The sequence below is a fragment of the Microcebus murinus genome, chromosome 24, assembly GCF_040939455.1.
Source record: "Microcebus murinus isolate Inina chromosome 24, M.murinus_Inina_mat1.0, whole genome shotgun sequence".
Lineage (NCBI taxonomy): Eukaryota > Metazoa > Chordata > Mammalia > Primates > Cheirogaleidae > Microcebus > Microcebus murinus.
In genome coordinates this window covers 21,846,116-21,870,497 of record NC_134127.1, presented here as the reverse complement: position 1 = coordinate 21,870,497, position 24,382 = coordinate 21,846,116, and the positions used below count along the sequence as shown (strand labels likewise).

Genomic DNA, 24,382 nt, shown 5'->3' with positions numbered 1-24,382 from the left:
AGAGCCACTCCACTCATATTCCAGAGCAAGAGGAAGCAAAGGACAGGATCTCCCACGTAGATCAAGGCACCTGTCCCCTGAAACAGGGTGCTGCTTGGCAATGTGTCCCTCCTTGTCCTTCAGAAGAAGCTTGGCCAAGCTCCCACCAGAAAAACATTTTGCTAAGTGCCAGACAAACTGGGTTCCACTCTTAGCTCTTCTACTCACTAACTAGCTGGCTTACCTTGGGCGAGTAATCTAACCTTTCTGAGTCTTGTTTATCCCTTCTGCAAAACGGGGCTGTTAATATTCCCACTCCCAGAGTTGGGAGGATTGAATGAAATCACACGTGGCAAATACTATGAGCGGAACGACTATAGGCTATAATTCATTATGATTATTATTTCATCATCATAAGTCTTTTAACCAAGAGGAGTTCGGGAGGTTGAGTGTAGTTGGAAGAAAGAAAATGTTTTGCTTAATTATTTTTTGTAAACTTACCTTTTTCTTTTCTTTCTTTTTTTTTTTTTTTTTAGATCTAAAATGGCCTTTCATTAAAATATTCTATTCGAATAAGCTTTAATGGTAAAAAGTCCCTGCCTTAGGAATGTCTGTGGAGCTTAAATATTCTGTACCTGCTCTGTTCATGTGTTTATATTTGCAGTTTAAAGGGTTAAGTAAATAAACTAGATAGAACATCAGCTTACAAAAATGAGTATTTGATTTAAGCCTAAAGAAGCCAGCTAGTGAAAACTTTTAAATCATCTACCTTTTCCGCGGGATCTCATTGAGGCTTTGTGCCAGCCACCGTCCTCACGCCAGGCAGATCTCAAACACCAAGCGTCCTCAGACACGCCATCGCCACGTTACTGTGGTACGTGCGAGAGCCCATTGGGAACTTGACCTCCCAGAGGCTCTTCATTCTTACGGACTCTTGTCAGAGTCTCCCCAAGGCCCTTAAAGCTTCAGGGCCCTGTCCAGCCTGGGCTGACACCTCAACGATCAGTAGATTTCCCCAGGACACTTGATGTCCGCCAGACTGAGGCTGGGGCCCACCGCTAACCTTCGCCTCACTTGGTGCTGCCCGGGTCTGCCTTCTGTTGGCGGCTCTTGAAGGAGGAAAGTGTGTTCTCTCTGTGGTTGGAAGGTTCAAAAGGATGTTTATGGTCAAGGCCTAGCTTAAAGCTGGACCGCTCTCATTGTGATTTTCACTGGCCTCGGGCGGAAAGCAGTCATTTAGGGGAGTTCCCACGTTATAAAGCAGAGTGAGCTCCTGAGAGGGACATGCTCAGGGTGAGAGAATGGACTCATGCATGTGACCAGCCAGCTGGTTGGGGAGTTTGGGTTGCCTGATCCCCCAAAGGATGCCAACTTGTGGAGAGGATCCTGGGAGAAGAAAGGCGACCACTCACTCCTTTCAAATGTGATTTTATGACCCAGCCTATCCCTACACTGGGTAGTTCTCAGAGATGGTGCAGGGGCGTTTTAAGGGAAAGGGGCTATCTCCTTTTTAGAAGCATGCACAAACAGTGAAAGCCAATTGCATTTTAATTTATTGGACTTTAAAAAAAATAGAAGGTTTAACAGCTAATCTAGATAAAAGGTGTCTCCATCAAAATCGATGGACACAGACCTCTAAGTACAAGTGGTTTGTGAGGCTGTAGCAGCTGTGGATTTAGCTCAGGCTTTGGTGACCCAGCCTGCTAATGTGCCCATCATGGCTGAGAAAGGAAACAAGATACAGCGTCCCTGATCCTGGTCCTTGGAGAGAATGGGGTGTTCTCATCTCTGTGGTGTACCAAATGTGGCCATGTCATAGCAAAAGTTTTTTCCAGGTTAGATAGAATTTGATTTTTTTTTTCAGGCAATAAAAAGCCAAGTTTCAAAGGGAAAGGTATTTTACATATTATTTTGCACAGAGTGAGGTTGTGTTTAATGGTATCCGTTACTAGTGCTAAGCTCACATTTCTTCAATATGTATCCATGCCTAAGTCCTTTTCTTAAAAGAAGCCTTGGTACCTTCCACAGTGCTTCCCTAAGGATTTTGTTGGTATTAAAATTTTTAAGAAGGGACTAGATCTTGGATTTTAGATTGGAGGCAAATTGAATGGCTTCGTCCATAAATCTGGAGAAATATTGTGCTGGGTTTTGTGATAGTCAGACCATTGGTTGTAGTTCCAGGGTGTGGCAACAGTATTAACTAGTTGTCCTTTCCTATGATTTAACATGACTCCGAACCTAATCTGTGCATCTAGTTTAAAACTCAATTCCTATTTGGGACACACATGGGACATATCTAAGCCACCTAGGAGCTTTTACTGTATTCTTGAACAGTACAGAGTATTCTGGTATTCTAGAGATTGGGAGGGGCATTTCTTGGGTGCTAGATAGTCCTTGGGATCTTCCCTGTATGAGATTCCAGGGTCTTCAGGCTCGTCTCAGAATCTGGAGAAGCATATTTCAATGGTTTCGTTGGGTGTTGCCTAAAGTCAAGGACTTTGTTTGCCCCTGTGCCTGAACCCTCTTGGCACATAGAACACACTCAATATGTGTTGATCAAATGAGTAAATAAATGAATTCAGCAGGAATTTTTTAGCATTAAGCATTTAGTTCCATGTGACTATCTTTGACCTAATGTTTTCCTCTTGGGACGCTACAGTCTCTCCAAAACGCCAGTGTCCTTCACCTTTTTGTATGTGTACCTTTTTAGACCATTCTGAAGTTTGGTTTTTTTTTTTAAGCAGCTTTGTTGAGCTACAACTTACCCTAAGGTTCGCCCATTCGAAGTGCCCAGTGCAGTGGCTTTCAGTATGTTCACATAGCAGCTGTGCGGCCATAGCCACAGTGTCATTGGTGCAGGCAATGTAGCACACCAGATGGAGCTTGTTTCTAGAAAGATCCGGGCTCTAGAACTTGTGTCCACCACTCACAAGCTATGTGATCTTTGGCAAATTCCTTAAATCCTTGGGGCCTTTGTTTTTCCCAGCCTCGGGCTGATTTGTCACTCCTAGGGTGGCCGTGAGCATTACATGTGGCGCAGCGTTGACACTCAGCAGCCATCTTTCCCTCCCTCCTGTGTCCCTGTGTCCCTTCACAACACAGGATGGTGAGCAGGCACGGAGATGGCTCTGACCTGTGATATTCCTGAACACCTTCCCTGCCTCAGCACCAGAGAGCACGATCCTAATGGAATGGGGTGTCTTGCCCAACCACCTGCCCGACAGCTTGGGGTACTGCCTGCTCTGGGCAAGGTGTCACCCCAGATGCCCATGTCCCACCTTGTTTATTTTTCCTTCCCAGCCTCATCTCGACCTATGTCTCAGAACCCCACCCCCTACCTCTGCCACTCCTATTTGCACGTCAGTGAGTCATGGTCTTACGTTTTTAGTGGTTGCTTCCCCTTTGTAGCCCTTTCTAGAAGGTTCTCAGCTCTGCACATTTTTCTTTGCAATCATAGAATATTAATGTTGGGAGGAACCCTAGAGATGCAGTTAAACCCTTCTTTTAACAGTTGAAGACACTGAGGCCCGGCGACGTGTGGCAACGTGGCTGCATCGTCAGTTGCTAGCAGATTAGCAACTGGCAGCACTGAGTATGTATTTGTGGAGTCAAGGAATGCCCTTTGGCACGTGACGCTGCCTTGGTGACCTGGGGACCAGATTGGAATCTGAGGGTTGGAGTTCACGTGTGACCTTACCTCTCCATCCGTAAAACAAAGATAAACCTACAGTTCACTCTTAAGGAATGGGATGGGAAGCCTCTCAAAGCTCAGCATGCTCAGGGGTTGTGATATTTATGTAGCCGGTGTGGTTTGGGGAAGGTGGGAATAACTTCCGTCCTGAAGAGAAGCTGCACATTTGGTCTGAATCTTGCAATTCATTTTGGTTTCCCGTTTCTGAGTGGAGAGAGCTGACATTTTCCAGGCAGCTCCGGCTTCGAGGGATCCGGACCCAGGGGATTTTGAGAGTATTTCTTCCCTGCAAGTTACCCCGTGGCTAATGGGCAGTATGGTTAGCAAAGGGTTTGCACCAAGACCCTGAACACGGGGATTGGAGAGGGTAGAGGGGAGGGCACCAGAATACATCAGTAAAAGGAAGAGAAAAAATTGGAGATGTTGGTAAGCCCCAGAATTAATATAAATAATTAAAATTTATACACACACATATATATACACACACACATAAATTCAGGTCATAATTATTTTTGGTGCTAGCCATTTAGAAGTAGCAGTGCTTTCTTTTAGAAGATATTCTATAATGTAAGAGAACTGTCTTCCTCTTTCTCTCTCTCTCTCTCTCCCCTCCACGCCCCCTTCATCCCCACGTCCCCTTTGTGAACCGAATGCTAAGTCCTCAGTGTGCAGGGGACTGTGTAGACTACACCCTCAGCCCCTAGGCCAGCAAAGAGTCAACAGCTGGGTGTTTTCCATCCCAATCACTGTTTAAGGATCCTAATTTAAAATGAATAAAGCCTTTCAGCATGCCCTATGTTTCCCTAAATCAGTTTGATTTGACGTAAACATTTATCTCTTTTGCACTTTTCCACCTAGCACCCCATCCTTGTAATAATGCCTTTGTGGACGTTGATGTTTCCACCAGCTACATTTTGGAGAAGGGGTTGGGGGGCGGAGCTGGGGGTATAACACACACACGACGCATCGTTATAAGGAGTCCAGTTGTGGCAAAACTTTGTAAAAATCAAGAAGGAGATGAGAACGAGTGCTCCGTTTGGCTTTGGTGTAGGGGAAGGGTGTGGATTACTGCTCTGGGTGGTGGGGGGAAAATTGTGAGTGCGGGGTGGGGGTAGGGGTGGGGGTGCTATTGTTTGGAAAGAGACCAAAGCGAGGAAAGGCAAGTTTGCAGTGGTTCCTGGGAGCATCTGCATGCATTGTAAGCCACCGTTTCCCCTTGAAGAAATAAAATGTTTGAATTCTGATCAATCTTTACTTAAACAAAAGCACCATTTCTTTCTAACTTGCTTCGATCACCGTGGGCAGGCATGTCACCGCACTCCAGAAAGGGGTAGCAGGTTGTGAATTCGAGCACCGTGGTGGCTGGGAAGCAATGCAGAACATGTTCTCTCTGCCTTGTCCCTCCGCAGGTACCTGCGATGAAGACCCCGGCACCTCCAGGCACACGGTGCAAAGCCTACCCCCCCATCCTATAAAAGATTGAAAGAGAGAAACGAAAAGCAGATGTTATAAAATCAGAAAAAAAAATATTTAGCTGTTACTCTCAAATTCACTCCCAACCTTATTCATAGATTGGGTCAGGAGCATGTTGCCAAATATTTTTTAGCAAACAGATAGTAGAAGAGCTTCAAATACAGAAAATATTCCGAAGAGTCAATTCCCCTTCTGCCCTCCCTTACCATTTACTGTTTATCTTCTCATCAGGTTTTTTTTTTTTTTAAAGTGATAAATTGCAATTAACCGGAGCGCTCTCTCCTCCTTTTGTGTGATTGTTAAAAATAAAAGCAAGCAGAAGGTTATCACGAGAGTGTTTCGCCAACCCTTGCGTTAAAATAGAATTTTTGGAAGCATTGTTGATTTCTACTTATTTTTGTTGGTAAATCCTGGGGAAAATGTATATCTTTTCCTTTAAAGTTCTAATTCAAGGCATGGATGTGAGAGTTCTGAAGGGACTTTGGGACTGCGGTAAAATTTCGTTGTCATAGTAACAGAAAGGGAAATAGGCCTCGCTCACCTGGGACTTTAGCACTGCAAAAGCTGGATTTTTTTTTTTTTTTAAGGAAGAGGACTCTGCAAGTGAAATAAATGAAAAACTTATTGTATTTTGAAACAGAATTTCAAACATTAACTAGGCGAATTGCTGGAAAGGCTACTCCTGCCATTTTTCTTGGTTGATGTAGTCATCTGATTAAAGATGCCCAATTTAAAAATCGCACAGACAGGTTATTTAGGAGAACACTGGTTTTAAAAAATACATCTTACAAATGATCTCCTGAGATCACGATTCTGCGCCTCTGTATTTTTCTGCATAATCTATAGATGGCCTGAAAAGACATTCACACTTGTTATTAATCATACCCCCCTCCCCCGGCATATACATGCGTAGCTGGACTTCATGATTGGATGGTAACATACCATTTTCTGATTTTGTAAACAGTGGTCGAAAATGTCAGGTCTTCTTGGTGTGTGAGTATGAAGGTGTGTGTGGGCAGCCAAGAGCTTCCCATGTGAGGAACCCTGGAATTCCGAGCCAAATCCTCCCATTTTTAACCCTGGAGCAAGACTTTCTGTACAGTAGGGGTCACTGCTGCGTTTGAAGCCATTTTTGCAGACCGAGTGCTCTAGAAACTCTGGGGGGCTGGTGTACAAAACAGAGCCCAGCTTTCGAACTGCTTAACAATCCCCCACAGGGATGGGGCCTGGGTGCGGGGGGCGGGGGGGGGGTGCTGGGCTTGGTGACTGAAAACATCCAAATTTGCAAATTGCACGGGGTCAGCAATGTTCCTTCCCAGGCAGGGCAGGTTGAAATTCCCCAGATCTGAAATACAATCGCTTCCAAATCAAATCTAATAGAATGCAGCTATAGTCTCCCTTAAAATATGTTTACTGAAAAAAATGTAACACATTGCTTTCTCTTCGCAGATTCTTTTTAAAATTTTTCCTCAAGTGCAATCAGAATTGTTTGAAAACAGCAGGAAACCCGAGAGACATGAGACGGTTTCAGGTAAGGGGCCCTGCAGATCTCTCCCGGTAAATAAGTCCTCCTGCTTTTGCTCTCTTTCTCACTCTTTTCCTTTCATATTTTTTTATTAAACGCCATTATTCACCGATACTGCTAACAATATGAAAGATGACTGTAAATGATAACCCTCATCCACTAGCATTGAGGGCTTCTGCATTTTGCAGTGCTTAGGCTCTCTCCAATGCCAGAGGCCCACGGGGAGAGGCACCAAGCCATGCTGGAGATTTGATTTTAAGCCCCGAGGCTGCACACTGCACACACAGCTGCCCACAGCAGGAACCGTGTTCTTGATATTCAGCCACCTTGGGATTTTTCAAAGCAGCTTCTCTGTGTTTTCTGCAAGCAACAGCCTCCGTCTTCCCCTTTTCACCGATTAACTATTCAGTGGTCTCTCTCCGAGCCTTCGGGAAGGCAGCAGCCCAGGCATCCGTGGTCACTTTAAGATCGTAGCATGACAACAAGACCCACGGGACTGTGACCCAGCTGCCTGGCAGTTAAATCTGCCCCCGGTTTCATCGCCCTTGCTGAGGATAGACTGAGGATACGAGCTAATAAAAACAGACCGAGGCAAGAGTCTTGGGCCGGAGACGAGGGCAAGAACAGCCCCCCTCGGCTCCCTTCCTTGAGCTTGGAAGGGCCCCTATTTAATTCACCAAATGGCTTTCGTGCCATTCACGCCCTGGCTAAATACCTGGCACCCCCCTTTCTCCATAGGAAAATGAAGAACATGTTAAACAATAGTATTCAAGCTTGAGATTTGGAAAAAATCCCCGCAGCAACTCGAGAGATGGGGATTATTAGCCTTGAGTTTCGAGTGAGGGAAGTGGGGTTCTGGAAGGTTAAGTAACTTGCCCCTAATTGCAGCACGAGGTGGGTGCAGCCAGGAGCCGGGAGCTGGAAGGACTCGTTTGATCAAACTCTTCCCACCACGCCCTGGGTGTGGCGTGTGGCGTGTGCAGCAGCTTCACGCTTTATGCCTCGCTCTTGCCTTCCTGAAAGTCTTAATAATTGCAGAACAAGGAGCATGTATGTTTCATTTTGCACTGGCCTCCGCAAATCACGTAGCTGGTCCTGTCGGTGTCTTAGGCAGCGCCTGTGGTTTGGCCATAGACAAATGTCCAAGAGCAGAGTCACTCAAGAGTTAATAGGGAGATGGGCACATGCAAGGCCAGTGAGAGTTACTTTGAAAAAAAAAAATTTTTTTTTTAACCCCATCATTGTTATCAAATAGTCTTGCTATGATCAGGACATTTTTTTAACAATATTTAACACTCTTACCAGCCTCCCTTAAAAAGTTGAAGCCCTCCTCTCTCTCAGGTAGATTCTTCCCCTACTGCGTGGTAGGAAGACAAATAAAATCAGCCTTCTTGGGGTCAAACAGGAAGGTCCCGCACAATGGAAGTTCACTGTTCACTGTATTCAGTATTTATTCCAAATAGAAATGTAAATAATTTCAGTCCAAAGAAAAGTGAAATTCAAAAGAATTCCAAAGGGGCCTGCAAGACCGAAGCTCAGCTTCATTTCCAGAAGAAACAGAGGCAGGGCAAAGAAGTGGGCGGGTTGGATTCTCATCCCTTCCTGTTCTCTGCCACCACATCCAGAGAGTTTTAAATTTTCGTGTAAATGGGAAGTGTTGTCTGATAGAATGCCTCGTCATTTTATTTCTCCCAACTTTTAGAAGTACCTTCATAAAGCTAGCGCATGCTAATACTCCCTGCCCTTCTTCAGTTATTTACTACAACTTTTATTGTGCCTGAGTATTTAACTGGCTTAGAATAAATATTGTTGATCTCAAAGAGTTATGGAGTTCTCATTCTATGTGAAAGTATTTGACTTTTGCAAAGACAAGGGAAAATATTTATATTTTTAAAGTTTGTGGATTCTATGATTGTCTTATTTCTCTGGTCAACTGATAATTTTTTTTTTACATTTTTTATTGAGATAAAATTCATATAACATACAATTTATCATTTTAACCATTGTAAAGTGTACAATTCAGTGGCTTTTAGTATAGTCACAGTGTTGTGCAATCCTAACCCCTATATAATTCCAGAACATTTCCATCAGCCCAAGAAGAAACCCCATATGTCCAAATTCCTGTTTCTCCCCAGCTGCCGGTAACCACTAATCTACTTGGGTTTATCTACTCTGGAAATTTTATATAAATGGAATCATACAATATGTGGCCTTTTGTGTCTGGTTTCTTTCACTTAGCATAATGTTTTCAAGGTTCATCTATGTTGTAGCATATATCAAGACTTCATTCCTTTTCATGGCTGCATAATACTCCATTGTGTGGATATATGGCATTTTGTTTATTCATTATTCAGTTAATGAACACTGGAGTTGTTTCTACATTTTGGCTGTTATAAATAATACTACTGTTAATAATCATGTACAAGTTTTTTTTGTGAACTTATGTTTTTAATTCTCTAGAGTAGTACACCTGAGAGTGGAATTTCTAGGTTATATGGTAACTCTTTCTTTAACATTTTGAGGACCTTCCAAACTGTTTTCCACAGTGGCTGCACCATTTTACATTCCCACCAGTAATGTATGAAGGTATCAATGTCTCTAATTCCTTGCCAACACTTACTTTTTTCCATTAAAAAAAAAATTCTAGCCATCCTATGGGTGTGAAGAGGTATCTCATTGTGGTTTTGATGTGTTGATCCCCAATGACTAATGAATGTTGAACATCTTTTCATGGACCTACTGCTCATTTGTATCTCTTTGGAGAAATGTCTATTCAAGGCCTTTGCCCATTTTTAAATTGAATGACTAGTCTTTTTATTGTTGAGTTATAAGAGCTCTTTATATATTCAGGTTATAGACACCTTATCAGATATGTGATTGGCAAATATTTTCTCCTGTTCCATGGGTTATCTTTTCACTTTCTTTCTATTATTTTAAATCTGTTTAGGTGTGGTTACAAGTCTTTTCACTTTCTTGATAGTGTCCTGGAAATTTTTATACTATACATAGACTCTCTTAAGAATATTGCTTTCACCTTCAGTGAAAACTCTCTCACGTGGAGAAGGCTACTATGAAGATGGGCTTGGCTGTGTGCCCTCATGGTCCATTAAGAAACTTAGATCAGGTTCCAAATATGAAACAAGACCAGAGCTAGTATGTAATCATGGTGGGCAAGACCCATCTGAAGGCATGGCGACTTTCAGGAACTCTGGAATGTATTTCTCATTCCGAATGACAGAGGTAATCATTTTAAACCATATGGATAATTTCTTCAATTCTCTGCTTTTATTACACGATCAAACATAGATTTACTATGAAGGATTCTCTTGTGAGAATTTACCATGAATGGGATAGAAATATGAAACGTTCCTAACCAATTTGTGAACTCAACCAAACTCTTTCATCTTTCCTCCTTCCCCATCCCTAAAACACTGGTAGAACCTGGGCTATTTTTCTAAAAGTGATCTAATGAGAACAAAATTGTGATATCAAACTTGTTTCCAAGCCTGAACCAACCCTCTCTTTAATTCACTTCAAGTCCTGAACTGAATTAGGACATGAAAAATACTTCTGAAACACGGTGGGTTTTAACCCCCTTTTGGCCCAGACCCCTTTATGAATCTGGTAAAAGCTGTAGTCTTTGTCCTGACAAAAAGGACTACATTTAAACAAAGTTTTAATTAAAATTTCAGGGGTCCCCAAAGCTCTTGAAACATCTCTTAAGCTTCCGTGGATCCCTAATCAAAATAAATGAAATTCATCTAGCACCGATAGGCATCTGTAATGTGAATTAACCCCGAGCGACGGGGGTCTGTCCACTTAGAACGTTTCTGATGCTCTCTCGGCTCTAAGTGCCATCTGTTCTGGGATGATTCCTGGATCCGTGGCCTCAGACTTCACCTTTCTCTGGAGCTGCAGACACATAGCTCTGCCTCCCTCCTGGGCATCTTCCCTCGGATGACTAATGAGCACATGTTCAAAACAGAAGTCGGTACTTGTTCCCTGATTCATTCCCTCCTCTTTCATTGTCAGAGCATCGCTGCCGCCTCCTAAGTGTCTGCTAAGTCCATCCCTCTCTCCTGAGAAGCTGCACTGGGCTCCTACTTCTACTCCTTCCTTGTCTAACCCATCCCACCACCGGTGCCAGAGTTATCTTTTAAAACATGTCGTTGAATATCTGCTATCTGTGGACACAGAGCTCAGATTTTAAAAGCTCAGTATCTCCATACTAGCAAATCGTCGGTCACACCTATCTCCCGGAGCCCCCACCTGCCCAACTCCCACCACGCACCCGTCACTGATTTCCATTCCATCTTGGGCCATTTCCACATGCTCGCCCCTCTGCCTGGGCACCCTTCACCCCTCTCCAAATTGGGACACTTTCTCATACTAAAGACCACACCTGAGTGTCACTTCCTTGGTGATGCATTTTCTGACTTTTTCCAAGCAGAGCTGTTGGCTCCTTCGTCTGTGCCAATGCACTCTGCCCCCCCCCCCCGCCTCTACTCTGCCACTTGTCACAGCGTCTTGCAGTTCTTGTCTCTCCAATAGACTCTGTGCTGCTTGAGGGTAATTGGTATGTTTTATTTATTTTTTTTATTTCTCTCCAATGTCTAGCACAATATCAGTACTCCATAGGGCTCCGTAAACTGTTATTAAATAAATTTGTAAGAGAGAGGAAGAAGAAAAAGAGAAGGAAGAAAACGTTATGATTTCCAGAACTCCCAAAGTATCTAAATGCATGAATTGTGCATGCACAAAACCACTTCTGCCCTCCTTAAAATGGAACAATTAGGTGAAACACCCAGATTAACAGCTCAATGAAGGAGAGGGAAAGAAATTTATGTCTAGTTTCAGCTGACAGGCCAGTTAAGACATAATGAACCCCATTCTTTATTTCTCTGCATTGTGGGTGGAGAGCAGGCGGTTGTAAAATGCGAAGAAAATCAAGCCAGAAAAAGGCAGCTAGGCACACTGTCATTCGCCACATTCAGATTTTCTAAAAAAAACAGGATTATTATTAACAGAATTATTATTGCTCATTCACTGGCTGGGTCTGCTCCAGGGCACAGGGAGAACGCAGATGCACGTGTCCATTGGACATTCCACGCCCGCCACTACGCCACTATCCGAGGTGCAGGAGATACAGCAGGGAGCAAATCAGATAACATTCCTGCCCTCGAGGGGCTTCCATTCATCCCAGTGGGGAGATACACAAACTAAAACGAGCCGTTTGCATAGCTTAGATCTGCTGCTCTGTGGTCTCCAAGTGACTGTCCTGGGAGCCGGGACAGTCCCCTGCCCAGTGCCAGTTGTGTTTGTGGGTCCTGCCGGAACTCAGCAGTGTGGTCAGGTGCGGGTGGTGTGCCGCGAGGCGATGCCCACTGTGGTAGTAATAGCAAGTGTAGACACCCTTGCAGATAGCTTGCACAGCTTCCCGCACCAGCCTCTACAACAGGACACAAATGTCGGTGGATCTTTTACTTGAGGTTGGGGAGCTTAGAGGCCTGGGTGCCAGGTTTCTACCCTCTGCCTCCAAAGGATTTTATTTTAAAAAGACATGATTGTGGTAGCAGGCTGGGGTGTTTTCCGTCCTGCAGGAAGCACGGGCTTGTGCATTAGGTCATTCAGACTTAGCATTCGGGAGTTGGTAGCCCCGATGCCTTGATGCATCTCCAACCCCAAAACCCTTTTTAATGAACTCCTCCTTTCCAACTTAGCATTTGCGTGTAGTTAGAATAAACATTCTCACCGCCATTTGCTGAACTTTTCTATGAGACTCATGGGTGTCTCAAATTCACCCCCTAAATCACTTCCTTTATAGATTAGGTCCACCAAAATCATCGGGGTTTTTTTTTTGTTTTGTTTTTTTGAGACAGAGTCTTGCTCTGTCACCCAGGTTGGAGTGCAGTGGCATCATCACAGCTCACTGCAACCTCAAACTCCTGGGCTCCAGCGATCCTCCTGCCTCAGCCTCCCAAGTAGCTGGGACTACAGGTGCATGCCATGACATCCAGCTAATTTTTCTACTTTTAGTAGAGGATGGGAGTCTCTCACTCCTGGCCTTAAGCGAGTCTCTGGCCTCAGCCTTTGAGAATTGTTAGGATTACAAACGTGAGCCACCATTCCCGGCCCATTTTTTATTTACACAGTGATGCTGGGGAGAGGACTGAGATACATGCGCAGGTGGTCCCATCCCCGGATATGACGTCGGCAGGTACGGAAGGACATGTGTGTGTCTGGTGAACGGAAAGTCATTCCAGGGGCCGGGCTGGGAGAGGCGTTGGTGCTGGGCTGGCTCCAGGTTGCACACAAGCCCAGGATGGGCCTGCTGGAAGGGCACCTGGATGGGGATTTGAAAGAGATCAGGGAAGGGACTGGAGCTTGTGGGGACACCACGTGGCCTGTCCATCGAGGCACGGTGCAGGAGAGAAGGGAGCTGAAGGCACAAGGATCTGATCAGAAGGAAGGCAGGTTGAGACCGTGTTGGGACGGACTGACATGCACGGGGTAGCTGGCTCTCGGGAGAGGCCGAGTGCCTGTCACTGCGACATGCGGGACGCAGCCACTGCACAAGAGCGAAGGGGAAATGAATGTCCCTGACAAAGACACCCAGTCCACGCAGCTGGGCACGCACCGACAGGCGGTGTCACTAAGTGGCGCGAGAGCAAAGGGCACGGCTACTCACGTCTTGGAACGGGGCCAACACCCAGCCAGCACCCCCTTATGATTTTTAAACCCCCGGCTCTTATATAAAACTTTTTAATGGCACCACCATCTATTTTCCTTAAATAAAAAAATGTTGAATGTTTCTCTCACACCCGTGGAAGAGGGAAACGAGAGTTTAAATTAACTCCAAATGGTAAAAGTTAGTACAGCTCCAGCTGCCTGCAGGTTTCTTCAGTTCAAGTCCCCTCCCCGTTCGAGAGCCACTCCAGCTGCTCGGGGCGCTCGTCCCCGTCTGAAATGTGCGGTGCTACCGAGCCGCGCTCGTAAAGCACGTAATGAAAATCACTCGACTTCTGGCCTCTCTGATCAACAGGTGAGTCCATTATCTGGTGGCAAAACAAACCAGAGAGTGCAAGTTAAGAAATCATAATTATCTATTTGGAGTCAGGAAAAAAAAAACACAAAACTCCGAGGGTCAGAGGATCTTTCACTTGTTCTGATGCTTTAAGCACGAGGAGGGCTTTCTGGGGCTGCTTCTAGCTTTTCTCTGGCATTGCAACCTTCTGCCACTTTGACCCCTGACCCCTGACCTTCTGTGTCTTGAATGGCGACAGGAATAGGGGTGATACAGATTTTGACTAACTCACCTGGGGAACATGGTTTGAGTTGTTTGTGAGAGAGAAGAGAGGGGCATGAAAACAGGTAGTTGCTTAAATAACTTTCGGGAAAGAATAGGTCAGACTTCAGTTACCTGGAAACGAAATCTAAATGCTCAATTATTTTGGGGGACTGGAATGTGTTCACTGAAACCTACACCGGAACCCATTCTGGAGCAGTCAGATGCAGGACTTCCTGCAAAGCAGAGCTTGCTTATTTCTGCAGTAAGAGTGTGTGGTTCCTCAGCTGCTTCCCGGCCCTTTGAGCTCCCAAGTTTTTGTTTTTGGAGACAGAGTCTCACTCTGTTGCCTGGGCTAGAGTGCCGTGGCATCAGCCTAGCTCACAGCAACCTCAAACTCCTGGGCTCAAGCCATCCTCCTGCCTCAGCCTCCCGTGTAGCTGGGACTTCGGGGGCTTGCCACCATGCTCGGCTAATTTTTTCTATGTATTTTTAGTTGGCCAATTAATTTCTTTCTATTTTTAGTAGAGACGGGGTCTCGCTCTTGGTCAGGCTGGTCTCGAACTCCTGACCTTGAGTGATCTGCCCGCCTTGGCCTCCCAGAGTGCTAGGATTACAGGTATGAGCCACCTTGCCTGGCCTGCTTCTGAGTTTTGACGGAGCACAGGTGATTGGAGGAGGGTGGTGGTGCCCTGGGGCTAGAGTTTGGTGGAAGAGATTGGCCAAGCCAAAGAACTGCGTCAAATATGTCAGGGTCACCTGTGGCTCTCAAAGCTTTTGCTAGTAAAATACGGCTCCTTGACCACAACCAGCCCACTTGGCACACGTTTTAGAAGGGACAAGCGATGGATTCAGTGGAATAAAATGAGGCGGGGTGGAAGTTTCAGGTGTCTATGTCCTTCAAGATGGAGGGACACAGAGCATTGTGGAGCAGACGAAAGATCTTCAGGCTCCTCCATGACATGAAAATCCTGTTTTTCAAAAACGGCCCCTTGATTTCCATACATTTTCAACTCGATATTTAAAAGCAAACTCATAAAGGTGTTCACCTTAAGGACAAATTCGCCAAAACACACCAGCTGGAAAGCTCTTGAGTGTACTACTCCACTCGTGCTGATTAGAATTTTTTAAAAATTTTTTCTTTTTAAAAATTTTTTAGAATCCAGAATCATCATCTCAGTACCTCCGAGTTGTATAACTTGATGTTTTTCAGTTCTTCAAGGCCTCTCTCAAATCCTACTTCCTTAATGAAACTGTGTCTGCTTCTGTTCAGGCCGACTCTTGTCATCCTTGGGCCCTAGCATATACAATGGCCACACAGCGGAGTCCCCAGTGACATATTGCGATATGGTACTATTTTAGGTTATGTCTGAGTTTGTTATGCGTCATCAACTGCGTGGTGAGCTCCTTGAGGTGGGGACACTGTTTTCTGGAAGCTTCCACGGCATGTGGCACAGTGCCTGGGACGACTGGTGGAAACACAGCGCTGTCTGGCTGTTTAAGAAAGTATTTTCTCGGGAGTTATATCCTTAACCCCACAGTCCCCACTCCCTCGGCGTGAACAATCCAGAACGCCCCACACCTGTCTCCGTGGCAGTCCACTCTGCGTTCTCCTGTCTGGACTCGATACTTAACAGAAAATTTAGCCTTAGGGAGTATGAAACAACAGTCATCGATAAGAATTCTGGGAATTCCTTTTTTTTTTTTTTTTTAAAGACAAAACCCATGCTTGTGGGGTAGGTGTTTAAAGGTAATTTTGAGGACTCTGGAGTCCAGTAAGAAAGAAGAATCTGGGCTTTAAATCTGCCTTGAAAATAGGATACGTGCCAAGAATAAAGTGGTAGGGCGAAACCAATTGCAGTGGCTGATTTGTTTGTTGTTAGCCTGGGTTGAATTCATGGAGGCTTAGACAGAATAGTTCCCTTAGATTCACCTTGCCAATTATGAGAATTAGTGGGTGTATAAAAACCCAACGTGTGTGTGTATTTCTTCTCATAATAGGGGGACTCCCAGCTTGGTTGCCTACCATAGCCAACAAGTCTGTCTCGATTATTCTCTGTCCCTTTAATGGTCTCCATGTCCCTTTCCTCCTTCCACAGGTGGAAAATAAAATCCCACATAACAGTTATGCTTTGGTAAAGCTGAAATAACATATAGAGCAACCGAACAGTTATAAGGGAAAAGCACATCATGAATTTAATTCCATTTCCAGATGTAAAATGTCATAAAGAATTTTTTTCCATACTTGGCAGAATAACAGGAATTTTCAAGACCATTTTATTTAGCGGGGTGTACGCATGTTCATAAGTACGGTATCAGAGTCTTCAACGTCAAGTGTGCTATAAATGCTACGTATTATGGCTTTACTGAGATTAGACGACCGAAGGCCCCACATTCAGCCGGGGGGTGCACGACCCTCTTCGAAACGGTGGGGAACTGTGTCTGACTAATGACAGAATTTGGTATGTTTTCAAAGCAAGAGCTCTGGTCCATATGGGGAGGTTTCTAACCGGTGCAATTATTCTCTAGTGACTGCAGACACTGGAATTGTCGTCTGTTTCAAGGAGCAGATCATTTGGTCATTCCACACATTTTTCATTTTGACTTCTCTTTTTCTTCTTAGCTTCCTTGTTTGAGACTTAAGGTCTTTGCAGGAACACCTGGTTGTGAGCTGGAAACGGATAGCCGGGCTAGAGCCCAAGTTGACCATTCCTCTGACTTGTGTAACTCGTCTAAATCATGCAGCTAGAGCTTTGAGAAGGATAAACATAAAAAAAATTAAAAATGAAACCCCCCAAACTGTGATGTTCCAAAAAGCCAAGGGCATTTTACAATGAGGTGTAAAAATAACCCAAGGGGTAGGAATAAGTGCGTTTGGTAAAAGTGTCTATGCCACATGCTGTCATTTTCTGATACCAAAGAAACAGCTCCCCTGCTGGAAAATTAGCTGTACAGGCAGATTAACAGATGTGTCCACCTGAAGGGTAACTCCCATAGTGGCCTTTTATGAGCAGGAAAGAGTTCTTTACAACTCAGCTCCTGCTTTGTATAAATTATTGGCGTGAGGGACGTGGGAGAACTTTGGGGTAATGAGGAAGAAAAATAGAACTGGGGAAAGCCCAGTCCATGTCATGAGTCCTTTTAGAAGACCGGCTAACATATTTGTAGATTTCATGCTTAAAAACTTCCTTGTGTTTTTCAAGGGGAGATGCAGACTTTTTATTCACGTCTCTATGTCTGTATAACCAACGAACGCTGCCGTATAATGAAATGATTCAAAATGAAACCTACCACTTCATCTGTGTTTACTGAGCTGGCCTCACCAAAGATTAGAGACCCCATCAAAGCAAAATAAAAAATGATGAAAAGTGCAAACCACATTTTCGCTTAAAAAAAAAAAATGCAAGCCATTTCAGTCGATCCTGACTTCTCTTTCTTGGAACCTTGGCTCTAAGGTACCTTGTCATAAATAAACTGGTTGTTGCTTTTGCATTGAATTCAAATGTAATCAGGGGAGGAGAGCTATCATCGACCATGACTTAGTTTTCAGAAGTAAAGGCTTTCCTATCACAGCTTTGAGCTGAAATACAGATATATCAACTCTGAGAAATAAATGAAAACTGTCACCGGTGTCAGCGGCAGAAACTGGGGGTCCATCCCACACAAATTGTGGACATCTGTATTCTTAATTGGCATTCTTTAGGGCTGTGCCAGCAGACTGGCAGTGCCAAGAGAGTCTGACAGCCTTAGAAAAGAGAAGGTAACAAGTCTAGGTGATGAGAGTTGTTGATGGGGCAGAGAAGTTCTTTCGTATGGAATATTCTCCATGTGTTTGTTATAATGCTGGCAATTTTTAGTTCAAGGCACCACTGCATGGCACCTTTTATCCATCTTAAATTTGCTACTTTTAAAGCAGATCACTTTCTGATCTTAGGAGAACAAGTAGTATTGATGGTTATATGATTAGAAGACCGTTGGCAAAGATGCACACAAATAGTTAACAAGGTAATGGTAAGAAATGTTGACCTTGATTTGTTTAGCTAAGATGTAAAGATTTTTGAAGGTCAAAGGTGTCCTTGTGTAGTGTTTTGGAGTCTAACTGTGCCTGACCCTCTAACATCAAGCTGCTGTGGCCTGCAGTTTTGAAGAGTGAAGCAAACCAGGGGGAAAGCGGGAAGGGGGAGAGAACAGGAAATGGAGTGAGGTGTTTCAGGAAGTTGTCAGGGGTTGACTGATTGATTCCAGATGGAAAGGGTCAGCCTTCATGACCCAGGAAATACTCACTAGGGGAAAGAAGTTGGCTTGTGGAAGGGGAAGGCCTGGGAGTGTGATGATGTTGGAATGCACATTCCACTTCCTTTAGTCTTAAAACATTCAGAAATTTTAACTTCTCCGAATAGAATAATATCAGTGTTGTCATCGTTCATCAGAAAACAGTGAAGGAAGTTAAATTTGAAGCTTTGACTCTACCAAATATATTTTCACCTGCATAACATAGTTTATTTCTCCAGAAGTAGAGGAAAGGCATGTAAATTCAGTATTTAAGTGTGTCTCTTCATGTATGGGAACAACCACCAAATACGTCTTGAGTTTATGTTGCAGAGTTTGTGAATTGAATCCATTACGTTTTGCAAACTCACTTTAATTGGCAGGCTCTTCTAGCTACCTCACTGTCTAAGATACTTGGAATATTAAATCTTGGAACTTGCCTCATATCTATATGTATACATGCACACGCATATATACATTTGGACATAATTTAAAATCTTGTAATAAATTTTGCAGACGCTGAAATAATTCAGGTTAATTCCCTTGCTGTCATGAGAGGCCAGCTCGAGCCAGGGAGAGATTAAAATTTATTTCCATTGTTAATAGAAAATAATGAAGTGCATCTGAACCATCAGGGGTATGTCATTCGGGAAATGTTCACTTTGGAACTGAGTCTCACTCCACCCAAACGGACAATGATGAAATCAGCTGGCTCGAGAAAGCCCTATATTTTGTGGCAGGAATGCATGAGGAGTATTAATGGACAGAATGACAAGGAGCTTGTGGAATGAATTAGAGCAGCCTCGGAGAGGAGGCTCTTTCCATCCACATAATTCTCAGACTTCCTGGGTTTGCCCCACCATGCCTACCACAGCTGATTAACAATTAAAGCCAAAAATATCCTCCTGATTTTGTTGTTTTGCTTTTTGCTCCTTCCCAGATATGACAGTCATGTCTTGGAAAATGCATTCACACACACAATCTCTAAGAATGGTTGGAGTTCTTTTTCTTTTCCCCTTTCTGCTACCATTTTTGGAGGGTGAACAACCCTGTCACCGGGAGGCTCTGCCTTAACCCTCGACTCTGATATGATCTTGTGCTTTGCTGAGATGGCTCTGATAAGGACGTGTGCTTTGGTGCCCTTGCAGAGAGAGATGGATGCTTCCGTCTTATGGCTGCTGCCACATGATAGGAACTTTCTGGAAGGACTTTTCCCAGATTCTAACACGTTAACATGGACACAATTGGAAACAGACCCAGAGCTAGACAGGCTACACCCCTGAATAGTGAACAATTATATTGATAATTTTTTGAAATGGCAGCTGACGTTCCCTTGAGTTTATCCTTTGAATCCTCAGGGCCTGTCCATAATACCTGATGTGGAGTAGAAGCTCAGTGAGTTTCCATTGGCTTGGATGCTTGAAACTCACTCATGTCCCTCTAAAATTTTGCATATGCTACTGTGCCCGTGGCATGAGACTATATGAGATGATTTGTAGACTTATGAGATTTAGGCATTCCCCCAAATGTATTACATTAAAAATATATAAAAATTTTAGTATTTTTGGATACCATCTAAAAACTCTCTTTAGGGAAAAAAAAATCTGAACAGCGTTGCTTTGGTAGTAGTAGGGCTAGGATTAACTAGGATGGGACACAAGATAACTGTTTGGGGACATGGAAATAGTCTATATTGTGTAAACTGTAGAGCTAACATTTGGGCATTTCAATGCATGCGAATTTTATCTACAAAACCACCCCAAACCTATGACTTTCATCATGATTGAGTAGGGGGTAGGGAGTGGGTGGTGGTATACAGTGGGTCCCCCCTTGTCCATAGTTTTGTCCCCTACTTTAGTTACCCAAGGTACAATACAGTAAGATCTTGAGAGACAGAAACCACTTGCACACAACTTTTATTGAAATATATTGTTATAATTGTTCTCTTATTATCAGTTATTGTTCTTACTGTGCCTAATTTATGAATTAAACTTTATCATAGGTATGTGTAGGCAAAAGCATAGTGTAGGTAGGGTCCGGCACTATCCGAGGTTTCAGGTATCCACTAGGGGTGTACCCCCCTCAGATAAGGGGACTGCTTGAAATGAAAATGGCAATATTTTAATAATTCTTGAAGCTGGATGGCGAGTACTGAGCATTCATTGTGCTATCCTGTTTCTTCTGTTTGCTTGAAATGATTCATAATAAAAATGCCACTTAATTCTTTCATATTAAGAGGTAAGGCAGGACCAACCCCTCCCCCCTAACCCCCTTTATTTAATAAGGAAGGAAGGAGTGGCAGGACAATTACAAGTAGAATATCAACCAATTTAATTTGGGGGCAGGCAGCAAGAGTCATTTTTAAACACGGCTCCTCATTATGTACCTATTCAATGCCCTTCCTCAATAGGTCTATACATATGCATGAATATGTATATAACAAGTTCCTTTCTCAAAAAATAATTGCCGTGCGTAACTGACATGAGCTGAGAAGTAGACTCAATCTGAGATGGCTCATCTTCCCCGGCCAAGGAAGTCGGTGGTAGGTACACACAGGTCCGCTCTCTTCAGCTACGGTTGGCGGCCTTTGCTAATCTCCAGCTCTTTGGACTTCTCCCACACCCCCGGTCTGCGGCACATGTGGTGGTGGAGTTCAATTTAATACCATTCTGCGTGCTACTTGTGTTTCACGTGTTACCTGTGTTTCTCCAGCCTGAAAGTAAGCTCTTTGAGGCTAGGGGTCATGCCTTATTAACTGTTGGTATCTAGTCTTATGTCCTTTCTAGAACCTTCTCCAGAACTGACCATGGGAGAATCTCAATGTGTGATGTCATCTGTCTATGAACTGGTCAAACAAGGCAGGGGCAAGGCAGTTAGGACACAAATTTGTCCCCGTTTAGCGTGCACCAAGCGCCATGCTTAAATGCTTTACATATATTTACAGGTTGAGAATCCCCTATCAGAAATACTTGGGACCAGAAATGCTTCAGATTTCAGATTTTGGAATATTTGCATTATATACTTACTGGATAAGCATCCCTAATCCGTGGGATGAAATCTGAAATGCTCCAATGAGCAATTTCCTTTGAGTGTCATGTTGGCGCTCAAGGGAGTTTTGGCGTTTGGAGCATTTCAGATTTTTGGATTAAGGATGCTCAACCTGTGTCTCATCTTATCCTCATTTTATCTCATTCAGCCCTGTGATGTAGGCATTGTTATTTAGGTTTTAAAGATAGGAAAACCTGAGATTGGAAAAGGTTAAGTAATTTGTCCATGGTTACAAGTTAAAAAGAGCAGCAGGCCTGGGATTTGAATTCATTTCCCTCTGACTTCAAATCCAAGCTCTTCCCCTTCCATCCCCCCGTCCTGTTAGATACTACGTGCCCTACGTTTTCAGCACTGAATTCTAGCAATCTTGCCTTCTCACCAAATTATAAGCATCTCTGCCGCTGCTCTCTAGTGGGCGGAGACCCACAGACAGTTCACCAGCCAGCATCTCGATGCCCAATGTGACGTTAGGACAGGTCTGAAGTGCAGGACCCCGTCCCCAAGCTTGGAGAAGTGACCTTGCAGCTGCTGTTCAGAGCTTAGCTTCTGGCTGGCACACTCTCAGCTTCCTGTGGTGACGGTTCCGCCAGGAAGGGTAGTCCAGGTTCTTTGATAGTGAACCAGGTTTCTGGACCCAGCAGGCGGGTGGGTAGTTTCCCCACTTCACTACACGGTCGTGGTTTGAACCACAGATACGAAACAATGCACGGGTGAAGGGCAGCCTCTTTTTCTGGAAAGCTCTGCTGTAATTACAGGAGGAGAAGAACCTGTTGGGTGACTGAGACCCTTGCCCGTCCCCAAGCTCCATCCTGTCCCCCCCATTTGCCATGGGGAGGTGCGGCAGAACAGCAATTGGGTGCATTTGCTACTTTGTGTGAAACTAACCCCACCGCACCCCTCCCTCTTTTTTTGCTTCAAATACGCAGGTTGTGTTGTCAACGACGGTGAACGTGGATGGGCACGTCCTGGCTGTTTCCGACAACATGTTTGTGCATAACAACTCCAAGCACGGACGGAGGGCAAGGAGACTGGACCCTTCGGAAGGTAGGACCGTGCATGCCGAGCACGGTAGATAAGTGAGGTCTCCACGCACCTCCTTGCTGGAATTTCAAATTTATGTCTTGGAGTCGGAGTGGAGAAAGGACACAAAACCATGTGGGTTTCGAAATGAAGTTGTAAACATGGACCCCGGCCCATGCTGTTGTCGTCATAAGTCCCACATGTCTCCCAGCCGGTGCTGCGTCCTCTCTTGCCTCTTCCGTTCGGTTCTGTGTTTTTCTTTTTGCTAGACGGGCACTCCAGGCAAATACAGGCCCATGACATCTTAGTTAAACAGGAACATTACAGTGCCAGACATGTATGAATAAGTGTCAGATGTGCCCTTAAACAGATTGTGGGCGAAACAAAACAATGTGCGGAATGGAACTGACACTAATTGATTTTTGTTTGCTTGGACAAGAAGAAATCATGGTCTGCTCTGTGTAGTTTTCCAAGTGCATTAAAGTAATTAGAAATACTGGTCACTGTTAAACTTCAAGTTGTCCAAAAAATTAAAGTATATCGATGAGGATAACTGACAAACCTCAGTAAATTCCATGTGAGTTATCCCCCCTCCTTCCATGCTCCCCAACTCACTGGTGCAGGAAGACCTTGTAATATAGAATGAATGGTCAAATTAGGCTACTATTTCAGCGTGATGTGTTGCTATAGAGTGCCCTCCAACCCCCCACCCCAACTCTGCCCTTAAAATGTATCTTGTATCGTTTTAAATAGGAATTAATGAACTGAAAGAAAATGATTGAATCAGTAAAGAATTTGGAGTGGTGTTAATTCTCCCACAGTGGGCACTGAAAGGGGAGAAGAAAATCCCAGGGTTCAGAACTAGGAACCCATCCAGTTTCCTTTGACTGATTGGATGTGATTGACGGGCTGTTCAAAGGGGGCTCATGTTTTTGGAGTCCTGCCAAAGTTCTCCTCCACCTTCGACCCTGTCAACTTTGGAAATGGAGTGATGGATTGACTTTAGTTATGGCCTGAAAACCATATTGGGTTCCTGTTGGGATGCAAAGTCCAGAGGCCTCGAACATATGGGCGAAGGGGAGAAAAATCCTTCCTACAAAGTTAGGAGAGTGATGAGAAATTATCTCTTGGTAGAGCTGGAAAAAAAACCTTCCACTATGATGGATTTTGTTTTCTCCTTGTCTCTCTCTCTCTCTTTCTGTAGCACATTAATGGGCCTTGTAAATCTTAACATCTCGGGGCAGAGGAGGTGGGGAGAGAAAAGGGATTTACACGTTTCCAGTGTGATCAACTTATAAAAATATGGGCAAAAACAACAGAGCTTTAAAAACACCCTTTGCACAATTAGCTAAGTGTTTTGCTTTCTCGTATGTAACGGTCAACTCATTAGGCTTTAATGGCTTGGTGAAAACCAACAACCAATTAGGGAATGGTGGCAGGTGAGCAAAGCTCAGCTTGGACTTCTTGCAATGACCAACAGCTTTCGAGAGCAGCCCATCCCCAAAACTCCCGACTTCAACGCCCTAAGAATAGACCTGACTTTTTCTTTCCTGTCTTCTCAGCTACCCCCTGCATCAAAGCCATCAGCCCAAGTGAAGGCTGGACCACGGGAGGAGCCATGGTCATTATCATTGGGGACAACTTCTTTGATGGTCTCCAAGTGGTGTTTGGGACCATGCTTGTCTGGAGCGAGGTAGGCAAAGGCCACTTGTTTCCTTGATTTCCTTTGGCCCAAAGATTGTTTGGATGTGGGAAAACTAGTCATTCCTAGATCACTGGTGGCACAAACACATGTTATCGAGTACCTACTACTTTTTATCCCCAAATATAAAAAGACATAGATGTCATTACAATTGCAGAGACATATTCCTTAAAAACATAAATACCCATTGCAGTATTGTTTAAAATTGTGAACAACTAGAAGTAGCCTAGATGTGGGACAATAGGAGAATGATAAAATAAATGATGAAATACCATTCCACCATTAAAAATTATGTTTTGATAAAATTCTAATGATACAGGAAAAAGAATATGTTTACTCTGTAGTGCTAAGTGGGGAAAAAAAAATCAGGACAACACAGTCTGTGGATGT

General features: G+C 44.1%; 1 protein-coding gene across 1 annotated transcript in view; it reads left to right on the top strand.

Moving 5' to 3' along the window:
- The window catches only part of EBF2 (EBF transcription factor 2), a 185,788-nt gene that overhangs the window by 123,789 nt on the left and 37,617 nt on the right, over positions 1-24,382 (top strand). The window contains exons 7-9 of the mRNA XM_020282567.2: positions 6,593-6,674; positions 22,197-22,314; positions 23,853-23,983. Of these exons, the coding sequence (XP_020138156.2) occupies positions 6,593-6,674; positions 22,197-22,314; positions 23,853-23,983 (331 nt within the window). The remainder of the gene's footprint in view (positions 1-6,592; positions 6,675-22,196; positions 22,315-23,852; positions 23,984-24,382) is intronic.